This window comes from Grammomys surdaster, unplaced genomic scaffold (assembly GCF_004785775.1).
Source record: "Grammomys surdaster isolate TR1022 unplaced genomic scaffold, NIH_TR_1.0 126133, whole genome shotgun sequence".
Taxonomy (NCBI): domain Eukaryota; kingdom Metazoa; phylum Chordata; class Mammalia; order Rodentia; family Muridae; genus Grammomys; species Grammomys surdaster.
The window spans coordinates 2662659-2684042 of NW_021620941.1; the positions used below are offsets into that span (position 1 = coordinate 2662659).

Consider the following 21384-nt stretch of genomic DNA (forward strand, 5'->3'; position numbering starts at 1 on the left):
AGCGTGCTTAAGAGCACAGAGTCAATAGTAACAAGAAGCAGATTTCAGGAGCGCTGACTCTAGGCTGTCCCATGGTGTCTCTCCTGCCCCAGACACTTAGCCCGTCAAAAAAGGAGAGGAGAGGAGAGGTCTGTAAGGGAGCCATGGCTCTAGAGTGTGCAAGGGCATCCCAGCTCGGCACCACATGGTGCTCACACACCTGCAATTGCTTGATTGTTTCCCCTCCTTTGCCGATGACCAGCCCCACTTTAGACGCAGGGATAAGAAGCTCCTGGATTGTGCTGTTGCCATCTATATCGTTGTGAAAGCCAGGCCCATTTCGACATCGGTCCACAATCTGCCCCAGGAGCCGTTTGGCTTGTCTTTGGGAGGGAGAAAAATCACAAGAGAGCCAGCATTAAATGGATGTTTAAGACGTTCTGGGAAAGGAGATGGTGCCAGGGAAAACACAAAGGAGTCAAGGCAGCCCTCCATCCAGCTCCAGCTCCTGCCTCATAACCTGGGCAGTCTGAGCCATCCGCCATGCTACAGAACTGCAATTCAAAAGCAACACACAGCACAGCACAGCACTAGTTCCCACGTGGAGTCTCAGGAAGCCGGCACTGTCAGACCCCATTCCCTGATGTCTGCCCTCTGCACCTGCTTGCATCTTCACAGTGCCCTGCCTCCTACTTGCAATGTCAGCAGCTCTGTTTTGTCCTCTGTCCACCTCTGCTCCCCAATCCGGCACAACCCTTCCAGGGAGACACTCAGCACACTTGTTAGCAAGGGTGGGAAGAGAAGGAGCGGTGAGAGATGGAGAAAGCAAGGGTTAGTAGCCACGCTTCAGCTCCTCAGCTCCAACGTCCCTGCTGCCAGCAACACTGCTTTAGGACTCCCCGCTAAGCCCGTATCTCCAGTGTGGTTCAGGATAGGAGGGGCAGCGTCCTGCTGCAGCTGTACTCCAGGGAGCACCTGACTATCTGTCTTCATTTCTGCAATGTGACCACAGAACAACCCAGCCTACAATGTCACATGTTGGGCCAGTTTCCTTTTCTGCACCAGAATCGTCCCTGGCTGTTATTTGCGGAATTTACTCTTTAAGTTATCACAGCTTTTGTTTTTGTTGTTATTCTAAGAGAAACAGAGTCATCAACCAGACAGGCTGTCTGTGCTGGAGAGAGAGCTTCCTCCTAGAGCTTAATTCTCAAGCTGGAGCTCCTTGGGTAGACACAAAGTAGGTGCGTTTAGAGGAGTAGGAAGGACGAGCCATCTTTTGCAGTCTTGAGCCTTTGTGTGCAGAATCATCTTACGGGCTCAGCTGCAGCAGCTTTTTAGTATTTTGCTAGTGTACTAGATTAACCTGTGCTGGAAAAAAATGCTGTGACTTCAGCAAACCATCCAGCTTGCCCTATAATGCACACCTGCCAGTGGTATTTATTCTGGTTCATCGCTTGCAATGTTACAGCAGAACAAGAGAATTTAAACCCATCTAGGCTCCCTGAGAAATGGAAACAATAAAACAACCCTACCTATTGAGCTAGACATAATCTCAGCTCTTCCATTCCCTAGCCAAACACTACTGTACAGACTGAACGGAGATAGCGAACCACTCCAGCCCGCACAGTCCTCCTCCCCAGGAGGTACTTGGGTTTATGAGCTCTGTGTTTGGTATAGGGCTATAAGCAAGCATGTATCAGGACAGGGAATCAAGACAAATTATCAGGGCTCTTCCCAACGGCCTCCAAAGCCAAGGCACCTGCTGGCTGGTTCATAGGGCTCTGTGAGTGGAACAAAGACCACAGAGAGTGGATTCACTTAGTCCACAAATATCTGAAGGGTAAGCAGATCAATCGGCCCAGGAAAAAGGCCTGGCGCCCAGTTTTTTGAAGCTCACCAAGTGATCAAGTCCTCTGACCCAGGCCTGTTCACGTATGGGAGGTGTTAACAACGAGGTTGCTGATTAGCGTGCTTAGTCAGGATGAGTGTCCACTGCTCAGTCCCTGGTTTATGGAGAGATCGTGGCAGCTAGGAGGCACCCTAGGCTTGTGTGTTTGAGGTTAACAGAAGAGCTCTCCTGCTGTGGTAACCTCCCAGGCCTTCTCCTACTGGAGGTGTGCTGTGGGCAGATTCAGCACAGATCAACAGGCTGCAGTAACAGTTTTGGCCTTCTATTTCTCCTCACTTGGGGAAGGAGGAAGAAGAAGTGAAAGGAAAAGTAAATAAAACAAACTTACTCAATACTTTCTGGGGTTCCGGTAAGTACACAGGGCCTCTCTGGAATCCCAGAACTCTCTATAAGAAGAATCAAGAAGATGAGGTGTGTTGGTGGGCATCAGGCAGCCATGTGCCTTTGCCTCTGTGTAGACTGTCTCTCTGGGGCTGGTTCCTACACCACCCCCACAGAAGCACAGTCTCCCAAAAAGACCAGTTTGCTTTGCTGGGGGACAGAACTTCAGTTCTCAACATAGAGACTGAGTCCCACGAGGGAGCCAGCAGGACACAGCAGAGCTCTGTGAGTTGGTCCTCATCACCAAGCCCCCACTCACTCTGACTTGCCAGAGGCTCCTTAGCACCCCAGTCCCTCCATCGTGTTTCCCTCACTCTGTGAGCAGAGTACTTCCATAGTCACCAGCCTGCAGACTGCTCTGAGGTGTACTTAAGGATTTCACAAACACATCAAGATTATAGCATTTATTGTATCCATATCCCAAGAAATTGGCAGCAAGGATGTGCTACTGGTCCCTGTGTCATTTGACATGAGAGAAAACCCTTTGTTTCCAACACCCATATGTTTTAGACTGATCCTAAAAACTCCTTAAAAATCCTTTCTCAAAACACTGAGAGAGGGAACTAGTATCTGCTCAGCCTATGTATATGAGGCTGTTTTCAGTCCCCGACACTTTAAAAATGAACAAACAAAATCCTCAAGACAAATAGCTAGCAGTCATTATTGCTTTCAAGACACTGAAGTGAGTATAGTATAAATGTCAAACTACAGAAATGTCTCCAGACTCCCTCCTCTCAAATGGAAACAAGACACACTCAGATGACATTATAAAACTACAACTAAAACCAAACTGTTCTGTAATCAGTGTCTTTCAACGTCAAATGATCAAACGGAAAGAATGTCTGAGGAGTCCAGAAAGATGTCTGAAGAGTGCTGATAGGTGTCTGAGCCCACTCAGCCAGGAGCCCTACTGTCCTCCCCACAAAGTGGAAGGATGGTCTTGTACAGGGAAGCTGGGTGCAGGCCCCACTATGCCTGGCATCACATTCTGGTGCAGAAACTATAGGTCTTCGCCCAGCCGGCAGGTGTTACGAAGAGGTCACACTGGCCAGAGTTGAGTGCTGCCCTAGAAGTCGGTGTGAACCTCATCTCCAGGCTGGCTTTTGCTTTGGTGCTCACGTGGGGTCCAACTCCAGAAGTGCAAAACAGACAGCAATTACACATACTTACCCTAGCTTCTAACCAAAAGCAAAGACACAGATTCTGGAAACTGCTGTGTAACACTGATTTCTACTAAACAAATTGATGAGAAAAGCAGCCCTTACCTGAGGCAATTTGAATTTTGCACCCAGATTCTGCTTGAATTCGTGAAATCTGCTCACCTCCCCTGCCAATAACTGCAATGAAATGAGCAGCGTGAGAACGTGCCTCCCTTTCCACACTTACACATACACGGATAGCTCAATTATCGCAGCAAACATGTACACTGTGCTCACAGCTCACTGTAAGCTGACCTCTGCCGAGCCCGTCTCAGCTCATAGGCGTCACAGCAACAGAAGCTACATGTGACACACAGCAGGTAACTACTTCAGCTGTGGCAAGCACTGCTAGGGGGCCAGGTACTGACACATTCCCCCTAGCCTGCTACCTCAGGTAACATGCTCATTAAAGAGTATAACAGACAAGAGGTAAGGGATACTTACTAAATCCAACCATTTTATCAGGGACTTTGAATTCTTCTGTTATTACTGTCCTAAAAACAAAGAAAAAGACAGAATCCAAACTTCTGCAACCACCTTAGATCCCCAAGATGAAAGCTGAAATCATTTGTGCTGATTTGGCCCTCCCCAAGCACCCAGAGAACATCATTTTGGGGCCCCTTTGGTCAAGCATTCCTTGGGAACCCCAAAGCCTTCATCTCTGGCCAAAGAAGAAACATCTAGATCCTTAAACCAACTTCTTCCCTAGCTGCCTTTTCTACAGATGGCTATGGTAGTGGCAGAGCCTTACAGATGGGGCATCAAGCCCAGGACAGTTACAGATCTGCTAGGGTACGGAAGGACCTTCAAGACATTTAGTAAGGTACGAGCTCTAGATAAAAACAGCCAATGTTTTTGATGTCCTGATCTCTCTGTTTCCTGGCCTCCCTCCAATATACCTGTGTCTTTTAAGGTAGAATGTGCTCAGGAAAACCAGCACCCTGCAGAGCCTCATCAGTGCTGGCCAGGACAGCACAATCGCCTCACTCGTGCTGTGAGAGACTTTTGTTAAATACTATCCTGTCCATTAGGTCCCTTCAAACAACAACAACAACAACAACAAAAGAGTCCATGGCTCTTTCAAACAAACTTTAAAATGTAGCATGCAGTGTATTGTGGAGAATATCCAATTGCCCAGCACCACAGAAAGCAATTAAATCTAAACATTTATCTTAGGGGATGCTAAATACAAGTAGTCTTTTAAAAAAAAAAATCAAACAACAACAACAACAAAAACTTTAAAAAAAGCATACGTTTTTAAGGCTCTCTCACACAGCTGGATTTTTACCCATCATGGAGAGGATCGAACACAGTCCATTTTCAGGGGAGTGAAGCACTTACAAGAAATGCAACAGCATAAACAGCACTGCTACCATGTCACCACAACTAGAGCTGTCCTCAGCCTGCACACAGGGATTTTCCCCCACTTCTCTCCCTATCTGGAGCAATCAAAGCATTCACCCAATTCTAACAGGGCCAATACCTGGCACCCACCAGCCCTCAAGGCCCAACAACCCTTGGAAGAAGCCAGGCCTGCCAGGATGTGCTTCAGCACAGCTGTCAGGGGTCAGCACCCTGTACATGAGGTTGAGAGCTGGGTCTGCTTATGAATGGGTAATGTCAGGACTTATCAGCCCCCCACCCCCACCCCCGTGTAGGGTGATTATGTAGCATGATTGCTGACAGTCCTAAGCTCATCCCCAGCACTGAAAATAAAACCAACCGCAACAAGAGCCCTAAAACAACGACATACACAACGGAGAATACCACAGGCTGGCCAGTTCCCCAGCACTCATAAATGACTATCAATCTCAATCTCCAGCTTCCCTTCAACCCTCCTCTATGTGCCTCTGGCTGGCCAGGGACTTCCTACGTAGGCCAGACTAGCCTTGGACCCAAACATTCCATCTATGCCTCACAAGTGCATCGATAAAATCTGGTACCACACCCAGCTCAAAGGACCTATTCTGAAGGAAAGGCAGAAACTGGTCTAAGGCACTAAGAATAGGCACCCTGGAAAAGCAACATGCGAATTACAGCTTAACAGGAAATACTTACCAGCATTTCATACTAATAACCTCACGTAAGTTATTTTAACTCATTAAACAAATGAAACAATGAAACAAGAAAATCAGGCTAAACCTTCCACTTAACTGACTGTTGGTGACGTTAACAGACTCACAGCATTTTGTGTATAACAGAGAGGGCAGAGCTGTGCCACTTGCAGAGCAGACTAAGGACACTAACTGACAGTTACAGTCTCTGCAGAAGAGAAGCACCACAGTCCCCTGAGCACTTTCCCCCTTCCCATGGGTGATGCTATGACCAGATACTCTTATCTTACAGATGGACCTTTTGAAAGCATAAGGTCTTTGTACCTAAATCCTCAACTTAATGGAGGGTTACGGGGGAAAGAGAGACTGAGAAGAAACTAGGCACTTAGCCAAGATTTTCCCAACAAATCCTCAATCCCAGGCACATCCTGCTTCTGAAGCCCCAGAAACTGTTCACCCAAGAACTGCATTCTCCTCTGTGAAGAGGCTGAAGATCTGAGGCACTGGGAGATTCACAGAATCAGCAGGACAATGCAGACCCTCCTTTCAAATTTAATCTACAGTGGAAGAGAGCAACTCTTCCATTGTGAAAGTCTCTTGAGGCTCAACAGGGGCTGGTTTAGTGCCTCGGATCAGTCTGTTCCTCTGGCCTACACTGTTCTGGAGAGAGCTGGCAGAAACCATGGGTGTTAAGAAAATCTAGCCCCTGGCTTCCCACACTTCCAACCTCTGACTTGCTAACACTCCAGTGCAGATGGTGGATCAATAAACAATTAGAAATGATCAATAAATAATAAAACATAACCCACTGCTTACCTTTGATGTACCAAGGCCCCTAACTGGTTACCTACTGTGGCAAAGAGAAAGAGAAAAGAAAAATCAAAGCATTAGCACGGATAAACTAACTCCATCCTTACCAGCATTCTTACTGTTCAGAGGGTGGGAGGGAGGCAGAAAGAAAGCAAACAGTAATTTAGGCTCAGTGGCTGAAATGAATGCGTTATGTGATATGAAACAGGAGGGGACATCTTGCTCAACAGTCTAACCCAGTGTCCAGCTGAATGAAGGATAAGAAATTGATCTGTATGTCCACATGCTGAGAGCCCTACGAGGGAAGCCTGTCTGTCTAAATCCTGCCCTTTCCCTCCTGCTTGGCATCCAAACTCAAGGTAGATACTTGGGACCTTCCTGCTCCTTTAAAACCAGATGAGCAGATTTACCTCTGTGGAAGCACTGCAGAGGACTGCTCCAAGGCAGCTGTAGTTACTAAGGACACGCACATATGTCCCTCTTCTGTCATCCCTCACCCCACCCACAACAGTACAGAGACCAGGTTCTGCCCTCCTGCCACAGCTTCTCTAGCCCATTTCAGAATTGAGTGGCAACAAACAGCCTCTCAGTATCAGAACAGACTCTGCAATTCCATTTCCAGAGTGGCTCTGTCAGGCTCCCTGATCCAGTTTCTGTCTCTCAGCTATTGATGTGCCCCTTCTTCACCCGCCATCAGCAGACATGGTTCTGTGCTGTTTCTCTTCTGGAAAATGCAGTTCAAGAAATATAGTCAGCAGACAAAGGGAGACTATACACCCAAACCGACAGTAAGGAACTGAATGGACCTTCCAAGATGCGAAAAGAACATTCAGAAGTACGTCTCTGGGGAAAGCAGATAAGTGTCAATCACACCTATGCTGAAAAAGTGAAGGCTTAAGAGCTGCTGCTTCCTGTCCAGCTACCCTGCCATCTTCTGGACAGTGGAGGGCCATAAAGAGACGAAGGAAAGCAAACCAGACCCTGAAACTCTGAAAGGAGAAAATGCAGAGAAACAGTACAGCAAAAAGTAAACTACAGAGTTCACTGAAGCTATTGATCCAGGAAAAAAAAACCACACCATCTTCCATCTGGATCAATAGCAAGATGATGGTCTGCAGCCAAAGCACAGACACTGTTCACTGCTAGTCGCTTATCTCATGGAGAGAGTTGTTTTTAATTGACCCTTAGAACTTTCTCTGCCCTTACCCAGGGCTGGATTCGCACGAAACCTGGACACTCTCCAGATTAGGAAAGGAATCCCCATCATGGGCTCTGCCTAAGAACTGTCCACTACCAAGGAAGGGGACAAAACAACACACCAAAGAAAGGGGCAAGGGCAGAGGCTTATGGGGCTGCACAGCTGATCTACCCTTGTCATTCCAGCACTCAAAGGCTGAGCCAGCCTCAGTTAAATATATACAGATTTCAAGGGCAGCCTGGGCTATGAGCCTGTCTCAACAGTTTACCTTCCCTGATTTCCATCAGAATCCCTCTACTAGAGGATGAAGAGTCCGCTGAATACAGAAGAACTAAACACCTGCAAGTAAATAAGGTCCTCAGTGAGAGCTACATGGCAGACTACAGACCTCTGGCTCAGAGACAACAGGATGACGGTCTTCCGTTAAGACAGAGAAGCCACAGGAACACAGTAAAGGGCAACTTGGCAACAAAGAACCATGTGAGACTCACCGGAACATTCCAGGGCTTCTGTTTAAACAGCATTCAATGACAGCCTGTGCTCACAACTGAAGTTCCTTTTTGTTGGCAAGGTACATGTCATGGGCCTCACAGCTGGTATTATTCTAACTGACTCTCTGACACGTGCAGGCGTTCACAAACACTAGAACCAAACCTGCATATACCATTACTCCCAGATACACAGCCTTTAATGGCCATGGCACCAAAGGAGAATACCAGATTCCACTAAGTAAATGCTCAGCCTCAGGTAAGCTGAGAAGCTCAAAATCTCTCCCCTCTCCACACAAGCATAACACAGAGCTATGTGTGTGGGTCCATGCATCTATCTTACTGGGCACCTAAAAACGAAGCCAGCAGTGAGAAAGACGTTGGGCACTGTCCATGCAACGGTCACACTAAGGAGGCACACAGGACATTACCATCTCCCTTTCTGAGTTCCCTAGCACAGTCCCAGCACCTGGCACACACAGAATAATGATTCTCACTGACCCTAAGCAGCACACAGTGGAAACTGCCTGGGATGCTGGGGGGGAATCAACTTCTCAGACATGAGGGAGCGGACAAGAAGTTCTTGCTGAGGAAAGCTGTTGCTAGTTTCAGAAATAATCTAAAAAAAAAAAAAAAAAAAGTAGCCGGGTGGTGGTGGCGCACACCTTTAATCCCAGCACTTGGGAGGCAGAGGCAGGCGGATTTCTGAGTTTGAGAGTTTGAGGCTAGCCTGGTCTACAGAGTGAGTTCCAGGACAGCCAGGGCTACACAAAGAAACCCTGTCTCAAAAACCAAAAAAAAAAGGGCTGGAGAGATGGCTCAGTGGTTAAGAGCACTGACTGCTCTTCCAGAGGTCCTGAGTTCAAATCCCAGCAACCACATGGTGGCTCACAACCATCTTTAATGAGATCTGATGCCCTCTTCTGGTGTGTCTGAAGACAGCTACAGTGTACTCATAAATGAAATAAATAAATCTTTAAAAAAAAAAGAAAAAAAAAAAAAAAACCAAAAAAAAAAAAAAAAAAAGTATGGTGCCTAGTATACCCCTTTCTTGTTTTTCTTTCTGCAAAAAATTACTAACAAAGTATTACTAGACAATAGACCTAACTTTATAACAATTTTAATAATCATCTGTCTCTTCCCCCTACCCCAGGTGCTTTGGGCAGATTCCAGAGTGCAGCCCCACCAGGAAGAGAAATGGCAGGACTTTTATACTCAGCAAAACTAAAACCAATTTCCTCCTCAGTTTTTGTTTTAAGTCTGTCTTGTGTACAAGAGCACCTTTCCGTGCAGCGGGGGCTTTGTGGAGGTTGGGAAGACGACTTGAGGTCACCACTGGAGTACACAGCTGTATCCTCCAGGCTAACAGACCTTCATGCCCTGGGAATGCTGGGACTAGACACTGCACACAACCCGGCTTTATATGGCTCTGGGGAGCAGACTTGAGGCTCTGTTATCACAGCAGGTGCTTTGCCAACCCAGCCCTCCTTTCAGATTCTCAGTCTTCCCTGTGGCCTCCCTTTGGCTGTGTCTTCTGAATATAACCAGCCCTCTCCCAGTCTCAGTTAAGACCAGTGATACTCAGGTGGTTAAGGCTTCCTATGTCCCACGCAGCCAACTCTTGCTTCGGGCCAGCATTCCTTTGCTGAATCCAGCTGGAAGGTCTTGGGCAAGTAATCTGTTACTGATTTTGCCAATTATTTTTTGTTTGTCTTATTATTTTTGAGACAAGGTCTCTCTCTACAGTCCTGGCTGTCCTGGAACTCACTGTGTAGACCAGGCAGATCTTGAACTCACAGAGATCTGTCTGCCTGTCTCCCTAGTGCTGGAATTAAAGATGTGTGCCACCATGGCTGGCCTCCAATTACTTACTTTTGAGAGCTGAGAGAAGGGAGGTGACGACAGGAGAACTGAGGGTTCCAGGCCTGCCTGGTGCGTTTAGTGATACGCTCAACAAAGACAGAATAGGCAACTACCTCATAGCTTCTTATTACTGAGCCTGCCTTCTTTCCTGAGTCCTAACTCAACCAGTGTAGGTTCTACCAAGCCCTCAATCCCTTCTTCGGATCCTGACCAAATCCCAAGCATGCTTGTCCTGACCCTCAGGCTTCTCCTTCTTTTTCCAAAGACACCCTCACACCCCCATACAACATCTGAGTTTTTTTCTGAATCCCAACTAAAAAGGCACAGTGCTTTCTTCCTCTTCCACATCTTCCTCCTAGCAGTTGTGAGAATTACAACCTACATGTCCTGCAGTTTCTCTCAGACTGGAATAAACTGGTCTGCAATCTTCAAACAAACAAACAAACAAAAAAAACAAGTGAAAATGAGTTAGAAATATGCTAGCTAGACCATTACTTTGGAGGTTAAAGAAAGAGGTTTGAAGCTATCATTATAAGGTGCAAGTTCAAGTTTGTTTCAGTGTCACTCCTGCTTGCCCATGAGCAGAAAAGACCAGCAGCAGCAGCTACATGAGGCACTGCCTGCTTTCCCATTACCAGGCTGTCATTAGCAGCCTTCCAGAGCAGAGCACAGGACACTGCACACTCATCCAAGCTGCCTGGATCCACATGGACTCTACTGTTTATCCTGGCACTTTCAGATCATTGCTTAGAAGGTGCTGAGGATGAAACCCAGACTCTCCTGAACACTAGGCCAGTATATGACCACTGAGCTGCACCTCCACCTGTAATAACAATTCTGTTATTCCTCATCCATCACATCAGGCCATTTGGATGCTCAAGTCCAGTGGGAACTAACTCAACTGCAGGGTCAAGGATGAATAAAAACCTGTGCCCCTTTCCCAGCGCACCCTTGAAGCCAAGACCTGACCCAAGAAACAACAGAGTAACAGTGAGTAAGCAGCAGTGGTTTGAGGCCACCACCACAGCACCCAGCTCTCTTAAGAACCAATGTACTGCATGGTGAAGGCTTATACTATGTGTGTTTTAATATGCATACTAACTAGTTCTGATGGACACAGAATTTAACTTACTCGTGATAGTTTTAAAAGTAGAAGCACTTCCTTTCTTTTTTGTGGCAGTGCTAGGGATTGAACCCAGGGCCTCAGCCTAGCTCTACTACTGAGTTACAGTCTCAGCCCTGAAGAATGCTTTGCTATGCCCTTCATAGACAATCTCATGATAGAGGTGTCATTAGCTACTGTCCATCCAGCTCCCCAGTGCTATTAAGGATGAGGTCTGTTTCTAGAAGGAAGTCACACCAACCTTGCAACTAACACCAATAGGAAAGTACCAGCTGAGCTGGGGGACTAGAGTCAGACACAGCAGAGAAGCAGCTCTTGAGCAGGCTAACAGCCAGGTCAAGAGGATCTGGACCTTTCTGGGGCTTAGGAGAGAACCCTAATAAGCTAGACAGCTCCAGGAGAGGCTATAGCTGCAGCACATACAAAAGTCTGACAGGAAAGGCACTGCTGCAGCTAAGAGCAGGGATTTCTGAATTGACAGAATGTCGGATGTCTTCCCAAAACTGGAGAACATGTGGGTAACAGCATTCACAAGTGAAGGGTTTGGAGTTTAGGAGCATGGTTAAGCGAGCTGGCTCACGGTAAAAAAGCACTTGCTATAAAGCCCAATGACCTGGACCTGATCCTTGAAACCCACAAATAAGTGTTAAGAAGAATGTTCTGACCTCCATGCACACCCACACTCAGGCCACACATACAGTAAGTGTGATGTGTGTGACTGCTGGAGCTCCATGTACCCGATTCCCACCTCGGCCTCAAAAAGACTAAGACTGGGGAAGAGCACTGAGGCAGGCCCAGTGAACTGAGCGGATAGCCTTCTGTTAGACCGAGCAGGCTAAAGAAGCCATCTCTGAAGCTGGAGAGATGACTCAGAAGTTCAGAGCACTAGCTCCTTTTCTAGAGGACCGAAGTACAATTCTCAGCACCCATGTGATAGCTCACAGCTATCTGTAACTCTAGTTCCAGGGGATCTGATATCCTCACATAGACATACATGTAAAACACTAATGTACATTAAAAAAAAAAAGCCATCTCAGAGAGTGCTCACAACTCTAACTCCCCAGCGTGTACAGACCTGTTTTCTGTACACAAACTTCTGACTGCTCTGCCCTACATATGGTTAGTGCTCTCTCTCCTTCCCTCCCTCTCTCCCCCACCTCTTCTACATGGGACACAGCTCCCAGATCTAGCACAATGTCCTCATTCCCAGTGAATAAGTGAGAAGACAGGGCTGAGACCAAGGATGGGCCCAATTTCCAGTGTTCTTGCTCAGCTCAACAAAAATCCCAAGTTCCATACCTGGAGACCTATGGAGGAGAAAAGTAATTTTGGTAAGTTATCTACCAAAGGTTTCTTTGATCAAACTGTGGCACACAGTGAGAGCACCAAGGGTACAGCTGGTTGTTATGAGACCAGTGTGCAGTGGTACGGGAGACCCAGAAGGATGTAGTCAGGCACTCACTAAGAAAGCATGCTGTGAAAAGGAAGGGAAAGGGAGCTACACTCTGTCTACACTCTGGTCTGTCCTCAAAGACCTATTCACCAGGCAGATTACAGCAAGTGTGTAATCACAAAAAGAAGTAAACAAGGCAGCCATGGCAACTTGGGAAGTAGAGACAGCAGATAGGAATGAGTGTATCCCTGGTTATATAGCAATTTGGAGGCCAGCATATGCTATACTCTCTCAAAAGAAAAGTATACCAGGCATGGTGGTAGTGCTTGCCTTTAACCCCAGCACTGAAGAAACAAAGGCAGGAGGATCTCTGTGTGTTCTCTGCCCATCTGTTCTACAAAGTGAGTTCCAGGACAGCGATCTCAAAAACAAGGCAAGCAAACAAACAAAAGAAGTGAAAAATATGCATTATAACAATGACTTGGGATTGAGATTCTGGGCTTCCTTTGTGATTCTGAGTTACTCGTATCTGCCTGTGCTCAGTGCTTTTTATTGATATATTTAAAATGTTTACCGACTTCTTTTAGACAAGAGAAAAGCATCTTAAAAGTGCCAGAGGGTTTCACTAGTGAATAATTAGGTATCCTCTATGCAAAAGATACCACTGCCCTCTTTTCACAGTGAATTTCATAGGCTGAATTGCTAGACAGAACTGGGTAAGTTGTAATGTGATTGATCATGGTTTCTGGGAACACTGGGCCAGAGAGATACCATCCATTAAGAAGATTTGTGCTTAGAGTCAGACAACTCCATTTTATTTTATATTGACATCCCACAGGAACAAAGGACAAAGCCCTGGAAAGGGAAAGAGGTTTCTCTGAGTCACTCTTTACTTGGGCAGAACTGCCCTTAACACACTTACCCAACCTAGGTCTAAGAAATCACTCAACAAAAACAGGGAGATCATAAGGTGAACTTAGCAGCAACAATTTAAAAATGTTTTTGTTTTTTTAACGTAGTTTATATACATTTGTTCATGTGTGCACAGATGCACCATGGAATTCAATTTGGCACTCAGGTCTCTCCTTCTATGGACTGACCTCAGGTCATCAGGTGCTGAACTATCTCCATAGTTCATAGATCATGAACAGTTTTTTAGACAGATGAGAAAGTTCACTCCTAAAAGAGTGTTGTCCCTATACTCAGAATCCAATTATTCTTTAAAAAAAAAAAAAAAATGAAATCAATGTATCAATAAATCTCAAGCCAGGTATGGTGGCTCATGCCTTTAATCCCAGCACTAGGGAGGCTGAGGCAGGTGGATCTCTAGGTGTGAGGCTGGCCTCCTCTACATAGTGAGTTCCAGGTTAGCCACTCAAATCAAACAAAAACCATGCACTCGGGCTGGAGAAATGGTTCAGTGGTTAAGAGCACTGGCTGCCGGGCTGGAGAGATGGCTCAGTGGTTAAGAGCACTGACTGCACTTCCAGAGGTCCTGAGTTCAAATCCCAGCAACCACATGGTGGCTCACAACCATCTGTAATGAGATCTGATGCCCTCTTCTGGTGTGTCTGAAGACAGCTACAGTGTATTCATATATAATAAAATAAATAAATCTTTAAAAAAAAAAAAAGAGCACTGGCTGCTCTAGAGATCTGGAATTCAACTCCTAGCATCTACATGGTGGCTGACGACTATCTAAAACTATAGTTATCTATAAGATCCAGTGCCCTCTTCTGGTGTCCATATGTACCTGAAGAGAAAACACACTCTCACACATTTTCTCCCTCCCTCCTTCCCCCCTCTCTTCCCCCTCTCCCTCCTCTCTCTCTCTCTCGCTCTCTCTCTCTCTCTCTCTCTCTCACACACACACACACACACACGCGCGCAAAACAAAATAAAACCAAAAAACATGTACCTTTTTGAAACAGAGATTACACAATACAATACAATACAATACAATACAATACACTAAACCTTGGTGGAGTTAAGTGGGGTTCCACTTAACAATACATCACCATCACAGAAGTATCTACACACAACTGGCTATGTACACAGACCAACAAAAAGGCAAGCAGAGAAGACATTGTCTAACCAACTGTATACAAACCAGAACGTTACTGAACTTCACCAACCCTCACAGCGTGTTCCTTAGCAGAAAGGACAAAACAAATATGAACTCTGCATAAACACCTGTGACTGACACAGGGCTAGGGAGCTAGTGACAGGTACTCTCAGTGTCCCCAAATTCCTTTAGAGATGGAGTTGGAAATATAAACCAACAAACTAATAAATTAATAAATTAAAATGGATGCTTCTAGAAAGTGTCTGTCAGTCATAAAAGTAGACAGAGACTATTAGGGAAGATGATGGATCAGAAATAGGAGAGGGAAATGGAAGGAAATAGGGTCAAGGTATGTAATGTGCAAACCTAAAAATGTCATCATGCAATCCAGCAGTGTATACAAATAGAACATGCTGATTTTTAGAAGATTAAAAAAATAAACCCAAGCCAGACACAAATGGGTTTGGTGAAGACCGGTAGACTGGAGGCCACCACTCCTCCCTGTCTTACAGGTCAAGTCAACCACACCCTCCTCAGGACCCGCACCAAATCTTAGCATTTCACAGAAGTACTAACTTCAACTCCTATGCAAGTGCCAGAGGGACTGAGAACTAAATCCAACACAATTCTCAAATGGGTCAAATTACTGCCAAGTGGACGCTAAGGCCAAGTCTTTATCGTGGAGCCCAGCTGAAAAAATTCTTCTATTATCAAGGCAAATAGGAACTCAAATGCCAGCCAATTGCTGAGAGAAATCATCCTAACTGCATCCCCCGTCACCATTCCTCTAAGAATGGGATGCTGGAGAACTGCTCAGAAATGGCTGACACAGATTCAAAATAACTGGCAGGTTCACTGCCATCAAAAAGGAGAGTCGTTTACAGTAACTTACCTCCATCATCCAGAGGCCGCTTCTGTACTCCATATCCGTACACGGAGGGGTCCACCAGGGGTGTGGAATTATTCAAGTGAGGAATTGAATCTATTTTAGCAGCAATCTACAGAGAGAATCAAATTTAAATACTTGGTAGCAAGTCGTAGTTGTGTCCCTGGAGAAAAGATAGCATCTTCTTTAAGGGGCTGCTACCCCATTTCTCCCACTTACATCAGCATAAGCCACTTTCTCTGGTAGGCAAACACTTTTCCTGTTAAGTTTTCTTTGGTCTTGCCTCTTTCAAAATTAACTGCCCAGATGCTGTCTTTTAACAATTTAATTCAAGGGAGAGGAGGTATACATGAAGGACAGCCTACTGTAGCTGGTCCAGTGTTCAAACTCATGTCACCTCGACCTGCTAGACCATGTCATCAACCCCCTAAGAAAGCCAGTTTCAGTCACCTAATATATACACATCCCACATCTTTCAGAGTTCTCTGAGTAACTCATGGGGTCTTGCTAATTTTAGACAAGGTCCTACTGTGTACCCAAACTCTTGCAGAGTTCAGTTGCCAGTACTTATGTCATGTGGCTCACAATGGCCTGCAACTCCAACTCTAAAAAATTTAAGCCTCTCTTTTGGTTTTGATGGATACACACACACTCATATAGATATATAAATAAATGTAACAAAACCAAATATTTTAAAACATTAATTTTAAAATAACCCGGAAAGAAGTAAAGGGGTCCAAACAGCGAGTACCCTGAAAATAAACAGGACCTAACTACAAGTCTGTACTGTAGGCAGACTACTTTCATTCCCTCTGGAAGATGCCTTCTGGATTCCAGATTTTTGTTTGCTTAAGACAATGTCTGCCTCTGCCTTCCAAGTACTGGGACTAAAGGTATGCACCACTCTGCCCAGCCTCTTTCCTTATCCGTTGGTCTTAAAAGTGGCTGGAATGTCATTTTCCAACATCTGCTAAGTTATGAGTGTTATGATAGTTTCCTACTGCCAATTCTATTGAATCAACAAATATCCTTCTAAACTATAGCGGGTTTCTGTACTTGTTCTAAATTTACAATTGTTTTGGTTGTCTTTAATTTGAGAAACTGCCACTGAGAATAGCATAGAATATATGTGGTGGCCTGAATAAGAATGGCCCCCAGAGGCTCATATAGTTGAATGCTTGGTTCTCCAGGGCATGGCACTATTTGAAAGGATTAGGGGATGTGGCCTTGTTTGAGTAGGTATGTCACTGTTGGAGGAAATGTGTCACTGAGAGTAGGCTTTGAATTTCCTTTTTTTGTTTTTGTTTCTTTTGTTTTTTTGAGACAGGGTTTCTCTATGTAGCCCTGGCTATCCTGGAACTTGCTCTATAGACCAGGCTGGCTTTGAACTCAAGAGATCTGTGGGCCTCTGGGGTTAAAGGCTTTGGCCCAGCTGGCTCTGAGTTTTCAAAAACCCATGCTAGGTCCAATCTCAATCAATCAATCAATCAATCAATCAATCAATCTCTCTCTCTCTCTCTCTCTCTCTCTCTTTCCCTCTCTCTCTCTCTTCTCTCTCCTCTCTCTCCCTCCCTCTCTCTCCTTCTCTCTGTTCATGGATCAAAATTTAGCTCTCAACTACTTCTCTAGCACCACACTGCCATGCTCCTCACCATAATAATGGACTAAACCTGAAATTGTAAGCAAGGCCTCAATTAAATGCTTTCTTTTATGAATTGCCTTGGTCACATTGTCTCTTCACAGCAATTGAACAGTAACTAAGACAATATATGTCTATAGTTTATGTAGTATAGGATAATAGTCATATAGAGTACAGCTATGTATGGTGGTTCATGTTTATAATCCCAGGACAGGAAGGCTGAAGTAAAAGGATTGCTGTTGAGTTCTGTCTCAAAACAAGTAAGCAAATAAAAACTGATTGGATGGACAGCAGGTAAGAGCCCTTACTGATCTTACAGAGGACTTGCTTGGTTCCCAGCACTTATGTTACAAACACCTAGGGATCTAACACCTCTCTGCTTTGAGGGTACTTCCAGTATGTACACAAATGCACACAGACACACATGTATATACATCATTAACATTAAACCTTTAGGCTGGGCTGTAGTGACACATGCCTTTAATCCAGCCCTTGGGAGGCAGAAGCAGGAGGATCTCTGTGAGTTCTAGGACAACATTACAAAGAGAAACCAGACCTCAGAAATAAGTAAGTACATAGGTAGATAGATCTTTACAACAAAATCACAGATCAAAACAGGAGGATTCCAAACTCAAGGCCAACTTGGACTATGTAAGAGACCTTGAGTCCAAAGACAAAACCAAAACAAAAAAACAACCAACATGCATGCATGCATATACTTTAGTGCTGGGGATCAAACCCAGGGCTTGAACTTGAATCATGGCTACACAAATGTTATAAGAATTCAACATTATAATACGCCACTTATAGTGTATATTTTTATTATAGGGCACATTTTATTACGTTTGTGGTAGTTTGAATAGGTATGACCCCCAAAGACTCACATGTTTGAATGCTTGGCTATAGGGAGTGGCACTACTAGTAGGTGTGGCCTTGTTGAAAGAAGTGTGCCACTAGAAAGGTGGGCTTGGTGGTTGGTCATATATGCTCAAAATCACATTTCGACTCACAGCTATGTCCAGTATGACACAGTCCCCTTCTGCTGCCTGCTGATCAAGATGTGGAATTCTCAGCTCCTTCTGCAGCACTATGTCTACCAGCATGCTGCCATGCTTCTCGTCATAATGATAATGGACTACACTTCTGAAACTGTAGACCAGCCCCAACTAAATGTTTTCCTTTATAAGTGTTGCCGTGGTCATGTTGTCTTTTCACAGCAATAAAACCCTAAGACAGAAGCTGGTACCAAGAATGGGGTACTGCTGTAAAAGGCCTGACCATGCTTTTCGTTTGGAGGAATGTAGATTTGGAGACTTTGGATTTAGAAAGCCATAGAATGCTTTATGTAGGGCTTAATGGGCCATCCTAGCAGGAACACGGAAGACAGGTGACTTGAACTGTAGGAGCCTGGCTCAAGAAGTTTCAAGAGAAGAATTTTAGTCTGTTGCCTAGAGACCATTATCATGATATTTTGGTGAAACATATGGCTGCTTTTTGTCCTTGTCTAAAGAGTCGTCTAAGGCTAAAGAGATTTAATTTAATAGAATTGGCGAAGAAAATCTCAAAACACTCTAGTATAGACTCTGTCGTGTGGTTCACTTATGGAGAACATTTTGATGAAATAAAGTAAGCCGAGCAAGGAAAAATACAAAATGTATGGCTCAAAGGGGCACCAGGATGTGGAATGGAGCTAAATCCAGTGTTCAAGGAGATGCACAGATTAAAGATATTAAATGGAATTAAGGGAGTGGTGACATTAAGGCAAGTTCTCACCCTGCTAAACTTCCATCTTGTGAAGAGGAATTAAAGCTTAGGTCCAGACATGGCTTCACTCGATTTTAATCCTACCACTCAGAAGACAGAGGCATGAAGATCTCCAAATTCAAGGGCAGTCTGGTCTACAGAGCAATTTCCATAACAGCCAAGCTTAGGTATTGAAGGGAACCATACAAAGCAGAAAGCTAGTGAAGATATAATTGAACAAGGGGTCCATGTTCTAGCCCCAGCAAACAGAACTTGGTTCAGAGCTTCAGCCACATGGTTCTGGCTTTAGAATCAAGAATAGATGAAAAGAGTTACAGAATCTCCCTCCACAACTGAGTAAAGTTACTGAGCTCAGGTATGTGGCAGGGTGCCCCTGCATGAGGCCCAGAGAGGCCATCATATGAAGCTCTCTCTTAAAGTAAAGCCTGGATTGCCTTGGAAACCCCAAGAGGTTTGAGATGTCAGAGCCATGGGATCTCAGAGCCTCAGGTATGCTGAGGAGAGTTGCTAACAGGGAGAGGAACCAACCCAAGAAAAACAAGTATGTCACAGTCAACAAAGCTGAAAGGAGTTGAAGAACTGAAGAACATTTTGACATCATACATGAAGATAGAGTTTAGAGTTTGTCCAGTTGGTTTTCAGTCACCATAATGTATACCCAGTGCTGTTATATGTTGGAAGTATATGATCTGTTCCTTTTTATTTTATAGGGGATTACAATTAAGAGATTGCATGAATCTCAGACGAGACTATGAACTTTGGAATTCTAAACACTGTCGAGACTGTTACTGACGATGGGAACAATATTACAGCATAAAAACAATGAATTCATCATTGGGATGCAACCTTGTAGGCCTGCAGTAGTACCCCATGCCTTTAATCCCAGCATTTAAATACTAGGAATAGGTTATATCTAATCACGTTTTTGGTACAAGGGGCCCCATAATAATCATCAAACAAGTCACGCTATTGTGGAGGCTATTGGTTGCTCTCCACAAACTGATGGTAAGGCCCTATTACTGAACACCTACACAATCCATTGAATACAGAGAAGTCAAACTGGTGCCTATCTAGAGTCTTCACCCCTACAGACTTGCGTTCAAAATACTGGAAGCTCCTCTACACACTACCTAAAGAGAAAGGCACAAAACCTTCAGCCTGCAACGATGACCTGCCTGCCAAAATGTACAATGTCACAAAGCCCGTGGGAGTAAGCAACTATCTGGCTTGATTTAAGGTCCACTCCATGAGATGGAATCCATAGCCAGCAGGTACTACTTAGGTGACGGAAGAACTGGGTGAGATTAGCTAGGCTACGGGAGGCAGAGGCAGGCAGATCTCTGTTGAATTTGATACCAACCTGGTCTACAGAGTAAGTTCCAGGATGGTCAAGGCCACAGAGAAACCCTGTCTCAAAAATCAACAACAAAACCAACCCCCCCAAAGCAACCTTTGTTCCAGGAATGCCTCTTTTATATAATAAAACAAGAAACACTGAATATTTTCTTACTTATTTCTTCCATCCAGCCTCTAGGGCAGTAATTCTCAACCTCAATGCTGCAACCCTTTAATATACATAGTTCCTCATGGTGTTACAGTGATGCCAATTATAAAATTATTTTGTTGCTACTTCATAACTGCAATTTGCTACCATTATAAATCATGGTGTAAATATCTGTGTTTTCCAATGGTCACCAGTGACCCCAGTGAAAAGATCTTTTGACCCCCAAGTTGAGAACCTCTGCTCTAAGGGATTGGCATTATTTCCATACAGGCTTAGAAAAGCTGAGTGACCAGTCTAATGCCACCCATCTCAGAAGTAGCAAAAACAGTATTTAACCCCTACCCCATGACTGTACAGCAAGGCTCCTAACCATTAGTTGACCTCCAGGGCAGCATTCAGGGTATGCCTTTTATCCTAGCCGACCATCTATAAGAGCTGTTCAGAGACCTGCTCTAGGGAAGTGAGGTACAGGCAGCCCTCTATTCAGCTTATGCAGGCAGAAGTCACAGGAGCCAGAATACTCAACTAAACCCAGCCCTCTAGTCCTTACCTGTGGCCCCGACTTAAAGGGGACTCTGGGTGATTTTCTACTCTATAAATCATCTTTCTCTTTTGGAGGGACATAGGCTATATTTTAAGCAATGATGGACAAGTAATAAAGCAGCATCTTAGGACATTTAGCCTCTACTGCCAAATTAGCAGAAACATGGGGAAAAGGAGCACAGTACCAGGAATCAGTCAAGAATCCTGGCTCTGTGCTTGAAGATGGTTCAGTGGATAAGAATGCTCAGCTTGGCAAGCATTGGGAACCTGGCTTCAAATCCCCAGCACACATGTAAAAAGCTGGGAGTAGTCACAAATGCCTGTAACTCTAATGCTGTGGGGAAAGAAGGCTCCTTGGGGCTTACTAGCTGAGGGTTCAGGGAAGGACAGACTATACAACAGAGCAGAACACCCAAGAGCTCCCCCCCACTTAGCTTCTGAATGTACACACACTCACAGCTGTACATATGCAGAATGTAATGTGAATTACACCACACTCTCAGAGACCAATATGTATGTAAGGTGGCAAGGTTCTTTTCCTTGAGACTTCCTCCAAAAGGAACACAAGGCGGTTCTCGGAGATGCA

General features: G+C 44.9%; 1 protein-coding gene across 4 annotated transcripts in view; it reads right to left on the reverse strand.

Annotated features, from left to right (window-relative positions):
* The window catches only part of Fubp3 (far upstream element binding protein 3), a 50176-nt gene that overhangs the window by 18684 nt on the left and 10108 nt on the right, over positions 1-21384 (reverse strand). For 3 of the 4 annotated variants that reach the window (XM_028756984.1, XM_028756985.1, XM_028756982.1), the window contains exons 2-7: positions 15355-15460; positions 6339-6372; positions 3913-3962; positions 3535-3606; positions 2217-2274; positions 200-362 (exon numbers count right to left, since the gene is read on the reverse strand). In XM_028756984.1, coding sequence (XP_028612817.1) covers positions 200-362; positions 2217-2274; positions 3535-3606; positions 3913-3962; positions 6339-6372; positions 15355-15460 — 483 coding nt within the window. The remainder of the gene's footprint in view (positions 1-199; positions 363-2216; positions 2275-3534; positions 3607-3912; positions 3963-6338; positions 6373-15354; positions 15461-21384) is intronic. The other variant, XM_028756983.1, reaches the window with a different exon arrangement.